Consider the following 14,398-nt stretch of genomic DNA (forward strand, 5'->3'; position numbering starts at 1 on the left):
ATTTCTGTTAGTTCTCGTTGTACATGCTAAAACATAAACAAATATATAAATAACGAGGAAAATGTCATTTATAGGATGCCGATGACCCACGAAAAGAATGTCATGAAAATATTTGGCCGCCTTTTAGTTGCTCCATTGCTCGCACATGCGCAGACGTTTGACCGCTGCGTTGGCCAGAGCTCTCAATCCCTGCCACAGGCCAGAAGGATCGTGGGCTCTGGGGACGAGAATGACGTGGGCCGAATGAAATACAAATAAAAACGGCTCAAAAACAAAGAAAAAAAGTTACCTGTATATAAATATGTAAGGCATCAAGACACCCAAGACAGAAAGTTATCGCACTTTTTGTAATGATTTAGTAAAATTCCCTTCTCTTTTGCAATATATAATTCTAATTTATAGGCTGTTTTTAACTTAGCTTTGAAGACTAAAATTGATGGAATAACTTTAGAAAGCTTGCACTTATAAATAAAATATTTAGCAAGCAAAAGAATATGATTCACTAAAAGAAAATAAATGTTCCAGGGATTCCTCCTCTGCATTGCAAAAGGCACCTAAAGGGGATTCTACCATTTTGAACCGGTGAAGTTTTTTATATGTGAAAATAATCAGGTTTAAAATTTTATATTGCAATTCTCTTAGTTAAAGCTAAAGAATACAACTTTTTCCAGTCAATGGTAAGATCATTGTATTTACTCAAAATTTTAGCTTTCGCAGTGTCAGGAGTTTGCTTCAAAGAGCGAAATTCGTTGTAGACCAACTTAGATGTAACATTAGCGAGGTCCATCGTTTTACCCGCAATTATTAATTCAAAACAAGCTCGATCCATAGGAGAGGGAGCACAATATGGGTTTGGTTTAATTATAGAACGCCTTTCCTTTGGGATAGCATCAAAAACACACCCATTAGGGCAAAGGAGTAACAAGGGGAAAAAGAGGAATTCAGAATTTTGTCACTTTTGAGAAAAACACCCTCCTTAGAAACCAGGTCGCCAACCTTAAGAATTCCTAGATTATAGAAAACCGACTGAAAAATGGATTTCCCCTCCCTTAAAATATACTTGTTGTTCCAGATAATTTGATTCATTAACCCTTCATAAGATGACGAGTCGTAATTTGTTATAGAAGACCAGGCTTGCAAACACTCTCTGTAGAAGATAGGAAGACTAATGGATAATGTCCGATTATCAAAATTGCATTGAAACAAAAATTTCCCACCCACTTTCGTGAGATAAAAATCCAAAACATACTTCCAGGGACTTTCATAATTTTCAACGTATTTCTTTACACACACGACTCTTTGAGCAGAGATCATAGATTTAAGATCCAGCATTTTTAAACCGCCATCTTCAATATCATTTATTAAAGCTGAACGTTTGACCTTGTCCTTGCCCTTCCAGATAAACGAATAAAGTTCTTTATTAACTTCTTTAACGAGTTCACTGGACACTGGAATTAAAGATGCCTTGGACATAATTTTGGGTATGGCCAATGATTTCACTATTTGAATTCTACCAATGAGCGTCAGGCCCCTCCACTTCCACATATTCAATACCTTTTTGATGGATTTCAGGACAGAATCGAAGTTGGCTTTCTTTCTCCTTACATTTTTATAATCAAAATGCACACCAAGGATTTTAATAGAAGTTTTAAATTCATGAGGCAAAGTCTCAAACTCTGAATTCCTTGTGCCTAAACTAAAAAATTCAGTCTTCTCCTCATTTATTTTGAGACCAGAACATTGCGAGAATTTACTAAGGCACTCTGGTAAACAATCATGTGAGGATCTGTTACGGCGAAATCAGGTCAAATCATCTGCAAAAAGTGTCACTTTAACCTCGGAATTGCCAATTTGAATACCCTGAATCCTGTTATTTTTTTGAATACTGCATGCCAGAATTTCTAATCCTAATATGAAGAGAAGAGGTGAGAGTGGGTCTCCTTGCCGCACACCTCGACCAACTGCAAAATAATCTGATGTAAAATCATTGTTGATAACACAACTTGATATATTTGAATACAAAGTACGGATCCATTGAATAAAAGATGACCCAAAGTTGAATGCATTGAGAACTTTTAAAAGATAAGTATGATCCAAAGAGTCAAACGCTTTTTCAAAGTCAATAACAACAAGAATGCCTGACATTTTCGTATGTTTGGCGCATTCCATAATATCGTCAATAGTTCCTACAGCGTCGAAAATTGACCTTCCTTTTACGTACGCATTTTGACTGCATTGAATTAACTCGGGTAAGATTGGTTCCAATTGTTTGGCTAAAGTTTTAGAAGTTATTTTGGCGTCCACATTGATTAGGGAAACTGGGCGCCAGTTTTTTATCAGCGTTTTGTCCTTTCCTTTCTTTTCCAAGAAAGTAATTAAGCTTGTTTTTGAGAATTGGAGAGCTCGCCATGATCATGTGCATAATTAAAGCAATCAATCAGATGCTTACCTACTATTCGCCAGAACACTAAATAAAATTCTACCGTGAGCCCGTCATTCCCTGGAGTTTTGGAATGTGTTTAAAGTGTTTAAAGTGTTAAAACATTCTCCTGCCGTTAATTTTTCATCGCATCTTTTTCTTTGGTCCGAGGTCAATTTCGGAAGATGTAAATCCCTCATAAATAAATCTGTCAAAGTTTCACTATTCTCATTTATACTTTTTTTTAAAGGTCAGAATAGAAGGAACAAAGTTCCTTCATAATCACTTGAGGATTTGATGTTGAGGATTCATCTTCCTTAAATATCTTCCGAATTGAACTTTCCTTACCTCTGGAATTTTCTAAATTTAAAAAATATTTGTTGCTTTTTTCTCCTTGCTCGTACCAGGTGGCTCGGGTTCGTATTATTGCCCCTTGGGTGATGTAATCATTCTGGAGCTCAAACTCTGTCTTCAAAACCTCAAACATGTTCATATTTTCTGGCGAAGGATCTTGATCACACATTTTTTGACAGTCATTGAGCTTAGATTCTAATGCTGCCATTTTTGACCGTCGCTCTTTGGCTTTCAGTTTACTGTAAGAAATACTTTCTTGGCGAATTCTATACTGTTGCGAGCGTGGCCATGTTCTTCGGTGGAGTAAAACATCAGAGACAGCAACTGGAACTCAAGTTTTATTCGTAGAGGACGAAAACTTCTACATCACAACATGGACTCGTGTAACAACTCAATATGGTGCAATACATAGCCTCAACCTGGTGTTGAGCTTACAACTACTTCCGGTCTACATAAAACACTTCCGGTTTACATAAGTTGAGTTTGTATCGTAACATAGACTTCATCAGATCCCAGAAAAGCCTCGGATCTGTAACTTCTTTGAATTCATCGTTCGGCCATAATGGGTATTTCATATTAATCAAAGACACATATTCCTCATCATCTAACAAGCTTGAATTAAGCTTCCAAAACGAGGGACCACGGGATCTATTCTCAATTCCATTTATAGATAACACAATTGCTGAATGATCAGATTTAACCGATGAAATGACATCAACATTATCAGTATCTTCCTGCATACCATTACTTACTAGCCAGAAATCGAGCCTCCTTTGGATCACGGGCGTCTTCTGACGCCATGTAAAACGTTTTATATTTGGGTTTCTAATCCTCCATATATCAATTAAATCATTAGCAAGGCAGATGTTCTCAATGCACTTAACCGATTCTTTTCGTCTTGGGTTTCCGCCATTTCCATCCAGATCAGGGTCGAAAATTACGTTAAAATCACCACCGATTACGATGTTACAATCTTCCGCTAGACAAAAGTTATCCAATTCTTCCTCAAAAATGTAGATTGCTCGTTTGTTTTGTTCGGGGCATACAAGTTAACAAAGAGAAAGGGATGATCCTGAACATTTGCTTCTAAGATGATGAAACGGCCGTTTTTATCCACTTTTATAGTTTTAAGTCCGAACTCTAAAGAATTTTTAATTAGAAGGAGGACACCCCTACTATGTTCCGTACCATGCGACAAAAACATTTCCCCTTTCCATTGAGATTTCCAAATTTTCTCCACTTCAGGAGTACTATATGATTCTTGCAAAAAACAAATATCCGCTCTATCTTTCATTAACCACCCAAACAATGCCTTTTCGCTTCTCAAAAGATTGAATCGCTCGAGCATTTAGTGGCAATAATTTAAAATCAATATTGCTAGGAGTCATATTTGCATAATATTCCGTTTAAATTCCACCGATCAAAACAAATGTGGTTGCAAATGTGGCTCGTTGCTTGCAAAGCCAGCTTGAGAGAAATTGACCTTGAATTTGAATTTGATCCTATACTTAACAAACAGCAAAATTTTATGCAGTAAACTACATTATAAAAAATAAAAACATGCAACACGAGACACTGAAACCTTAACGACATATTTTATAGTAGCCGGAAAAAACTGCGTCACTACTGTGGATCGAATCGAAAAAACACCGAACGGGACACTGCAACTACAAAAGATGGTGAATGCCCAATTCGTGTTGGATGTCGACTCTCCAAAAAGAAAATCTACCACCTTACGGCCTTAAATGTAAGCTTAACGCGGAACGATAAACAATAACATCCCTGTAACCCTAAACATGAAATTCATGTAGTCAACGTAACGTACCCTAACCATCCTCAAATATACTGTTTGACATTGTTATTTTATGCTAACATACACTGTAAATTTAAGTGTCTATAGAGAAAGATCTTAATGACATGACAACGAAATTTTGCTAGCAAAACGCGAGTGTCAGTTTATAACGGTGCCAAAACTCTCTCAATATAAAGCTTGTTTGGGTCCGCACGACTGAAAAACTCAAACTTACCGGATTTTCCTGCCTCAATCAACTTCTTAAACTGCTCCTTGCGCCTTTTAACAATCTCCTTCGGCAAGTCCGCTGAGATGCCAAACTGAGAATCTTTCAAAAGACTCGTTTTCGGGAAAAGATAAATTCTCGATCTTGATAACGTAGAAACCTCGCTATTATCGCTCTCGGGTTTCCGTCTTCGTTTGTTTTTCTCTGTGCACCCGTTGGAACTCAATTTTTTGAACTTCTTCTGGGTGAATCTCCAGCACTTGCACAAAGAATTCTTGAAGAACGGAGTTGGTATCTTCCTTAGCACCGGTCTTCTCTTCTATGCTATAAAAGCGAAGATTCTCGCGCCGTTGATAAACCTCCGCGTACAACAATTGATCTTGCAGATCCTTGTATTTGTCATAACAGTAATTCTTAACTCTATCACCAGCGGTCTTACTTGTTTCAACAATGGTATTCAATGCTTGGAGGCCATCATGTATATCTCTAATGGCGTCCTTCAACTTCGCCTGATCTTGTTCGAGCATTTCGACTCTGGCCTGTACTTTGCTCAGTTTCTTTTCTAGGCTAACAACCACAGCGTTAATTGACTCAAGTTTTGAATTTACTGCTTCGAGACTAGAAAGAATAAGGTCAGCTTTTGCTCCAAGGTCCTGAGTCATTTCCATGTGCTGCGGAATTTTGTCCCCTCAAGACGACGCTAAGTCAACGTTCAAAGGCTTATCTCTGGCCCTTTTTGAGATATTTTTTAAAAAAAAAAATACCTCTTAGTCGGCGCGTCGGGTATGGTACGGGTCAATGGGTGAGTGAGTGAGAGATGTATGTATGTCACACCAATCAGATTGGATCTTCTATAAACAGCCAATCAAATTTCTTGTTGTGAAGGTAAATAGTATGTGAGGAGATTTGATTCCGATACAGTTCAGAACGGCCATATTTATTCTTCTATAAAAGAGGAGGAATTATTCATGTATTGGACTTATTTCGACATCCTCTGAGGCGAGGATTTTGTGGGCGGGTTTGATAAACAGTTGCAATTGGATAATCAGTCAAAGAAACAGTGTGTTTGGCATATAACTACGAGCATGCAATGAAGGGTGAGCTTTTCCCATTAGACAAGTTTTCAATTAAATGAGTCTTAACCGCTCTGCTACTAGGTTTAAAATTTGAATGATAGGAACAATTGTATTTTAGGGGAGCGGAATGCACTACTGGGAATTTGATGAGGTTGCGACCAGGTTCAAATCGTTTGCGTGTTGTATTGAAACCTAAATATTGCTGCAGAGTTCGTAGTGAGTGTTCCGGACGTGTAGTCAATGTCAGCATCCATTGACAACTTTTACTGTGAAAAGCGAAGAGACTACAATTAATTTTGTCAACAGAACAAAAATATATTATTCTGTAACGATTTACAATTATAATGGTTCTTGTTTACCACTGGAATGAGAAGATGCGTTTGAGACGAAACTAAATCTTTTCTCTTCAATGTTATCAGGGTTTTCGCTTTTTCACATTAATAGCCAGCACGAATTGCAGTAAGAGAAAAAGGAAATTGTTTTCGTTCATGATAACTTTAGTGAGGTATATGAAGTCTTGGACGTTTTATTGTATTAAACACAAGGACTTTGGTAATTGAAAAATAAAGACTGAGGTGTATGTTGCCGGTTTGTGATTTTTAGTCCGGTTTGGAGCGGATTGTGACAGTTAGATACATACATTGGGTTGTTTTAGAGTGCATGTTCAGTGTAATGGTAGCTAGTTATGAACGAGATGAGTCTTGAGTTTTGAAGCAGTTCATGAGTTAGTAGTAGGCAAATGGCACGAGATATTTTTATTATTAATTACAAAGGGTAACTTGATACTTTTGTTTTTCACAAGGAGTTAATTCAATTAGAGGTCACGAATCGTCGGTTCTAGTTTTTACGACATGTTTTAGAGGAGACGAGACTATTTAGATTTGATGCAGTTCTAACGTTTACAATAGTAAGTGCAGGTAACGATTGCTTTGTACTTATTGCATGCAAATATAACGAGATATTTTTAGTTTTTAGTCACAATGGGTAATTTGACACTCTTGCTTTTCACAAGGTAGTAAATTCAATTAGAACTGACGAATCGTCACCACTTGTTCCGACGAGATGTTTGCTATTTTTAATTACAAATGGTAACTCGACACTTGTTTTTCATATGGGAGTAAATTCAATTAGAGCTTACAAGTTATCGGCTATTGTTCCCAGGATATTAAACAAAAAAGAAGCTTTCATTTCTAGAGTGTTTTTTCGTCTATGCAGTAGCAGTTTAATAGTTTTATTTGATGACATTCATCTTAGTCCGATATTTTTAAAGGTAAAAAGTATGAAAACTGTTCAAATGTTCTTTAAAGACTGCGTGGCGTCAAGTTAAAGTGCATTTAATTAAATCAGACTTTCAACGTGTCAGAGAGGTTTTTTTCTTTCTGTCTACTTTTGAGTTATTTTTTGTAAAAAAAAATACCTCTTAGTCGACGCGTTGGGTATGTTATGGACGGCTCAATGGATGAGTGAGTGAGTGAGTGAGTGAGTGAGTGAGTGAGTGAGTGAGTGAGTGAGTGAGTGAGTGAGTGAGTGAGTGACTGAGTGAGTGAGTGACTGAGTGAGTGAGTGAGTGACTGAGTGAGTGAGTGAGTGACTGAGTGAGTGAGTGAGTGACTGAGTGAGTGAGTGAGTGAGAGATGTATGTATGTCACACCAATCAGATTGGATCTACTATAAACAACCATCAAATTTCTTGTTGTAAAGGTAAATGGTATGTGAGAAGATTTGATCTCGATAGAGTTCAGAACGGCCATATTTATTCTTCTATAAAAGAGGAGGAAGTATTCATATATTGGGTTTACTTCGACATTTTCTGTGGGTTAGGCTGAGGATTTTAGTTAAATGAACGAGATGAGCCTTGAGGTTTAAAACAGTTCGTGAGTTAGTAGTATGCAAATGAACGGGATATTTTCCTTTTTAGTTACAAAGGTAACTTGATACTTCTGCTTTTCACAAGGAGTAAATTCAATTAGAGGTCACGAATCGTCGCTTTTAGTTCTTAGGACATGTTTTAGAGGAGACGAGACTTCAGATTTGAAACAGTTCTAACGTTTACAATAGTAAGTGCGGGTAACGATTGTTTTGTTCTTGTTGCATGCAAATATAACGAGATATTTTTGTTTTTTAGTTACAAAGTGTAATTTGACACTCTTGTTTTTCACAAGGGAGTAAATTCAATTAGAGCGGACGAATCGTCACCACTCTTTCCCACAAGATGTTTGCTATCTTTGGTAACAAATAGTAACTTAACACTTTTGTTTTTTATATGGGAGTAAGTTCAATTAGAGCTGACAAGTTATCGGCTATTGTTCCCAGAGGTTGCCTATTTACCGAGTTAGGATTTCGAGTTGGATTTCGAGTTGGATTTCGAGTTAGATTTTCGAGTTGGATTTTCGAGTTGGATTTTCGAGTTGGATTTTCGAGTTAGATTTTTTGGCGGGATTTCAATAAATTTTCAGTGGTTTGATGATTTAAATGGTTGACAGGCCAAGCACGACTTCTATTGGTCAAGATAGAGCTAGCCAATGGCGTAATGTACTTTTCGATCCTTATTTGTTTGAAGCTCGACCTCGTTATTTTTTGTTTTGTTTTTTTTAACAGCATTTTTTCTAGATTTCTAGCACTAGATGGCTAATCAAGCCTACACGACTCCTACGGTTGGTGACATCTGTACATTTGCCGTTCTCTGTTCGGTCAATCGACCTTTTTGTTGCTTCACTCGTGTTTATGAAGGGCAATTCATGTTGTGTTACAAGGAGGAATTTTAAGTAGAGTTGAGCCGTAAGACCGTGCTATAGCAAAAGTTTTAGAGGTCATAGGTCTGCATGATTTCCGCTCTTATCTGCATGTCGCTTCGTCGCGTTTGACACCCCTGCCTTTTTTAGGCTCATTGGTATTGCAAGATATGTTTTAAGTCTCCATGTGTTTGCTTCCGAGGGACAAAATATGAATTTTGCTTACTTGCATTCTATATTGTGACGCCGGGCCGGCTGCGATTAAAACTGTTTGCAAGTATAGTGGATAGATTCTTATCACGGATATTATATCGTTTGTCCTTGTACGTTTTTCTTCTGAGACGCCGTAGCTTTACTTCGAGAAAGCTATACGTTTCTCCAGAAACATTCTTTTGTTCCTTGCAGCTATCTGATCGAGCTTATGTTTCTCGAGCTCGATGTATAGGTTTATTCCTCCTTTTGGTCGTTCTAGCACCACGTGATTTAAATGTAGCTGTTTACGCGCAATAAAAAGGCAAAACACTAACCCCACCCCTACAGGAATTCTTTTGTTGGCTGTATTGGACTGGAAATCTACGAGACGGTTTACGGACAAACTCGCCGATTCGTTGCAGCTGGATTACTAGTAAAAAAAACCGACTCTATATCCTTACTCGAAAATCCAACTCGAAATCCTAACTCGAAAATCCAACTCGAAATGCAACTCAAAATCCTAACTCGGAAGTTAGTTTGTCTCTTGTTCCCAGGATATTAAACAAAAAAAGCTTTCACTTCTGGACGGTTTTTACGTCTCTGCAGTAGCAGTTTGATAGTTTTATTTGATGACATTCATTTCAGTCCGATATTTTTAAAGGTAAAAAGTATGAAAACTGTTCAAATCTTCTTTGAAGACTGCGTGGCACCAAGTTAAAGTGCAATTTAATTAAATCAGACTTTCAACGTGTCAGAGGTTTTTTTCTCTTTCTTTCTATTTTCAGTGAAGTTGTGTTGTGTTGTGTTGTGTTGTGTTGTGTAAAAAGGATAAACGTACGACTCGTATAAAATGCGAAAAAGTCTCTAAATTAACTTGAGTATTTTTGAGCAAAAATTCCTCTTGGGGGTTGGAAGGGTTATGTGATCGGTGAGTGAGGGAGTTATGCATGTGCGCGTGTCACACCGATCACAGTGCGGGTTGTATCAAAGAACGAATCAAATTGCCTGTTAGAAAATAAGATGGTATCTACATTAATCTGGAGACGTGTCAGACTACTTTAGTTTGTTCAGTCAAACATTTTATGGCTTACTATTTAGCTATCTTACCATGATCGATGTGACATCGCATGTACATCATAACAGTTTGTTTCTTGCTGTACATAAAAACCAAAAACACTTGTCAAATTAACCAAATCATTACTGTAAACAGCTCCATGAATGCTCCTATCTCCGACACCTCACCCAAAAAAATAACTCTTGCACGCCTTGCGTGCCTATGTTTTCTTCCGGAGACCTCAATTCGTTGTCGGAGGTACTTGAATTGCTTCCACGCTTTTTCCTTTTAAGATTTAAAGCTTGCTCGCTTGCTTGCTCGCTTGCTGCAGGGCGCTTATACGTACCGGCCTTTTTCTGCCCTGCTTGCTGGCTTTCTTGCTTGCTTGCTCGCCTGCTGGCTCGCTGGCTCGCTTGCTTGCTTGCTTTCTCGCTTTCTCGCTTGCTCGCTTGCTTGCCTGCTTGCTTGCATTTTTGCTTTCTTGCTTGCTTGCTTACTTACTTAGTACATATTCAATCCTTTACAAGAAAAAAGATGGCTACTGGTACATTTTCTACCAATTCGTAGCGTATTAAGAGGTGCCCTCTGTAATTTTCAACTATGGCCATTTGGACCAGAAAAAATCAAATTCCTCAAACTTTCTCAGATGAATGGTCTAGATAAGTGATTCACAAAAATATAACTTTCAGTTCAATTCGACTCGTATTTTAGCGCTGGGGCCACCATCTTGGTTTTGCCCCTCTGAGAGGGCTTTCAGCGGCCATTTTAGGGCACATTTTTAACAACTTGCCATACAAAGAAAACGATCTAACTCCGGGTAAAAACCCTTTATTCGAGACAAGCAAATGTTTCTTGTTACATCGAGAGGCTGTTTTGGCAATTTGATCCTCACCTGATTTTTCTACAGAATTTTAAATTTCTTCCCTTTCGGACTACACATGAAGCGCCATAAAAAAGGCGAAGTTTAAAGGAAAATATCGCCAAAAGTACATCACTTGAGATCCCAAAACTACCCTCCACTTAAAGAGCAATGTCTCACCTGTAAAAACATGCAATAAAATTTTGGGGCAGTTAAAACTGTAAAATGTTAGAAGAAGAAGTTTAAGCTGTGTTTTTGTCAACAAAGACCGCCGCCCTAATTAGCATAATAACGTGAAAATAACGATGCACAGAGAAAATAATGATATATTCCACTTATCTCGCGACATGTCGACAACTGGATGTTCCACGATGCCTCATGTTATATTTCCAGTATGTTTCAGCCACATTTTCGGTGATTAGTGTAGGAAATAACTCTCAGACATCGCCACGGTTGAGCAGATTTCAACTCTCCGAAGCCCGCTTCATACTACGATTATCAGTTGAGTAAGGCGGACGAAAGTTTGGTCACCAAGTTTTAACGTAAAAATCGTGTTGTTGTCACGAGCAACTGGCTCCGTATCCATTGGCAACTTGTCGGCCTTTGACGTCAATTGACAGCAAAGCGCGCGAAATTGTAGGCGACGCGACAGGCGACCAACGGCTGTTGATATTGTTACCAACGGAAACGAGGTAAGTTGCCCGTGACAACAACACGATTTTACGTTAAAACTTGGTGACCAAACTTTCGTCCCGCCTTACTCAACTGATAATCGTAGTAACATCTATCAATATTATTTGTCTTTCGCCCCATAAGCCGCCGTTTACAAGAAGTTTAACAATTTGCTGAGATCCTAACTGAACCAGGATTCTCATCAAGAACTCGTTTAAGCTCAGTTCTGTTTTGATCTGTTATGCACCCGCCATTATTCCACAGATTGCGTTACATTTGACAAATGCGCATTCCAACGGGTAGGGGTAGGATGGGTAGGAAGTGAAAATGTAACCGACATTAAAGCCATTTTACGCATTTCTGTGGCTAAAATAGTAACTGGCTTTCCCAGAATGATTTGAACATGAGCTTCTGCTTGCAGGTATTTTCTAGGTTACTTTTGCAGGGTAGGTGGGGCGGGGGGGGGGTTGTGTATTAAAAAAAAAAAGAAAAGAAAAAAGAAAACGATAGACAGTATCAGGTCAAAAGATTATGATCTGTGTATCTTAAGTTTTTCTCGGGTCAGGAAACGGCCATAAAAGTCGAAGCAATTACTGTAGCACAAAAGATGAGGCACTCAAAAGATGAGGCCAGAATTAGGCGGTTCACCTGTGATGAGTTCCTGACTCCTTGTCACGTTTAATCCTTCCTCTCGAGAATGGCTTCAAAGCTTAGAAACAGACAGGAGAAGGTCCTCCAAGAAGACCAACAACTGCTGAGAATCAAGCTGCAGATATTTTTGACAAGTGTCAGTTAACTCATCCAATTGCTTATGACTCATTCAACTTGTGTGCCTTAAACGCATCTATAATGTCTTTAAAAAGCTAAGCGTCAACATTAGTGCTTCGCTTGATAGATGCGGGTATTTTAAAGCGCTCTGCATAGGGTTGAAAACTAGTCTTGTGCAGACATGCAGCTGTGCTCCATCACAGAACTGAACGACATTAGCGGCTGTGGGGTGCCTCAGGCTCATAACGAATGGTGCCTACAAAATACAAACGTCCAGTTCCACCAGATTAAGAAAACGTGAAAAAGTAGATCTTAGCCAGGGTTATTAGAATCCACAAAGAAACCTGGGGGTAGTCATTAATTTTTCCGAGATAATTAGCTACTGCTGACGGTAGCATTTTTCTGAAAAAAAGGGTAAAGATATTTCTTCACAGATTCTCCTAAGGTTCGCCTTTACATGCAGAAAACTAAACATATTAAAAAACATCTTTAAACTACGTGGTAAGTGGTAACATTAAACCACTTTTGATATGTATTTAATAACAGAATCGTCGCAACAGCACTCCTCTGGCTTAGCCAAAATACAGTCTACATAACTTTTCCTCACAGCCAAAACTAATGCATTGCCGAATAAGCTCGCCACTTCCAATTCATACCATAAAATGTAGCTGTAATCACCCCTTTGTTAAAAGTTAAATGAGTTGTTTCATCCTTTCGAAAACTTTGTCGGTGTCCGTTACTTTTTTTCCTGTTACTTTCCAAGTAAGTTAAACATTGACGTCTCTCGCAGTTGTTTTGCGCGCGCATTATGCCATCTACAGTTGAATTTCAGTATGATTTTTTCTACGGATACGATAAAAGGTAGTTTTTCAGCTGGAAGCCGCTCACAGTTAGTGCTTAGCGATATGCCGCTTTTCTGGTAATCCCGGTTTTAGTACATGCTCGTAATTTTAGTGCGAAATTTGTTTCGGCCACAATAGATTTTTTTTTAAGTCGCACGCTTGGTAGGGTAGTTAATTACGTCACTAGTTCCAACCCAAGCGCGCGCGTGGCGTTTAAACCATGCCTAAAAAAGAAGGTACCGTCCTTAACTGCCCTTCAGTAATTTTCTGAGCATTTTCTTTTCTGATGGAAAAGTGACACGGCTAAGAAAATGTAAGTAGTTTCAATAAAATGTCGCTTATCATTACTTCCTGCGCACTATTCGTCAGTCTGTTGTCTTTTGCAAAATTTGATGGCACTTCCGGCAGCGAAAGACACAACTGTCCCGCTTTATCTGATCTAAACATGCTCTACCGCATTAATTTTTCCCCTACATTTCTTGCATCCTGTTAATTTTTTACCCAAATATCCAGTATCCTGAAAACCCCTAATAGGGCCTCACTGATGATCTGATAAAGCTGATCAAGATACACAGATCATAATCTTTTGACTTGATACTGTCCATCGTTATCTTTTTTCTTTTCTTTCTTTTTTTTTTTTAATGCACGACCCCCCCCCCCCCCCACCTCCCCACCCTACCCTGCAAAAATAACCTAGAAAATACCTGCAAGCAGAAGCTCATGTTCAAATCATTCTGGGAAAGCCAGTAACTAGTTTAGCCACAGAAATGCGTAAAATGGCTTTAATGTCGGTTACATTTTCACTTCCTACCCATCCTACCCCTACCCGTTGGAATGCGCATTTGTCAAATGTAACGCAATCTGTGGAATAATGGCGGGTGCACAACAGATCAAAACTGAACTGAGCTTAAACGAGTTCTTGATGAGAATCCTTGATTAAAAGGAAGGCTGCTAACAGACTTCTGGGTCAGTTAGGATCTCAGCAAATTGTTAAACTTCTTGTAAACGGCGGCTTATGGGGCGAAAGACAAATAATATTGATAGATGTTATGAAGCGGGCTTCGGAGAGTTGAAATCTGCTTAACCGTGGCGATGTCTGAGAGTTATTTCCTACACTAATCACCGAAAATGTGGCTGAAACATACTGGAAATATAACATGAGGCATCGTGGAACATCCAGTTGTCGACATGTCGCGAGATAAGTGGAATATATCATTATTTTCTCTGTGCATCGTTATTTTCACGTTATTATGCTAATTAGGGCGGCGGTCTTTGTTGACAAAAACACAGCTTAAACTTCTTCTTCTAACATTTTACTGTTTTAACTGCCCCAAAATTTTATTGCATGTTTTTACAGGTGCGACATTGCTCTTTAAGTGGAGGGTAGTTTTGGGATTTCAAGTGATGTACTT

At 38.5% G+C, this 14,398-nt stretch overlaps 1 protein-coding gene, 1 long non-coding RNA gene and 1 pseudogene across 2 annotated transcripts; all 3 read right to left on the reverse strand.

The window, feature by feature from the left end:
• The window catches only part of LOC145480042 (uncharacterized), a 2,151-nt pseudogene extending 1,833 nt beyond the window's left edge, over nucleotides 1–318 (reverse strand).
• Nucleotides 319–2,782: 2,464 nt separating this feature from the next.
• LOC145468177 (uncharacterized) lies at nucleotides 2,783–4,146 on the reverse strand. The gene is made up of 2 exons (XR_014042151.1): nucleotides 3,269–4,146; nucleotides 2,783–3,039 (listed from the first exon to the last, which is right to left on the reverse strand). It is a non-coding gene; the product is annotated as an uncharacterized LOC145468177 (long non-coding RNA).
• A 685-nt stretch (nucleotides 4,147–4,831) lies between these two features.
• LOC145480038 (uncharacterized) lies at nucleotides 4,832–6,282 on the reverse strand. Its single transcript, XM_081458536.1, has one exon. It carries the CDS (start codon nucleotides 5,457–5,459, stop codon nucleotides 4,959–4,961), a length of 501 nt encoding a protein of 166 aa, XP_081314662.1. The 5' UTR covers nucleotides 5,460–6,282; the 3' UTR covers nucleotides 4,832–4,958.
• Between the last annotated feature and the right edge of the window lie 8,116 nt (nucleotides 6,283–14,398).

Source organism: Orbicella franksi, chromosome 2 (genome assembly GCF_964199315.1).
Source record: "Orbicella franksi chromosome 2, jaOrbFran1.1, whole genome shotgun sequence".
NCBI lineage: Eukaryota > Metazoa > Cnidaria > Anthozoa > Scleractinia > Merulinidae > Orbicella > Orbicella franksi.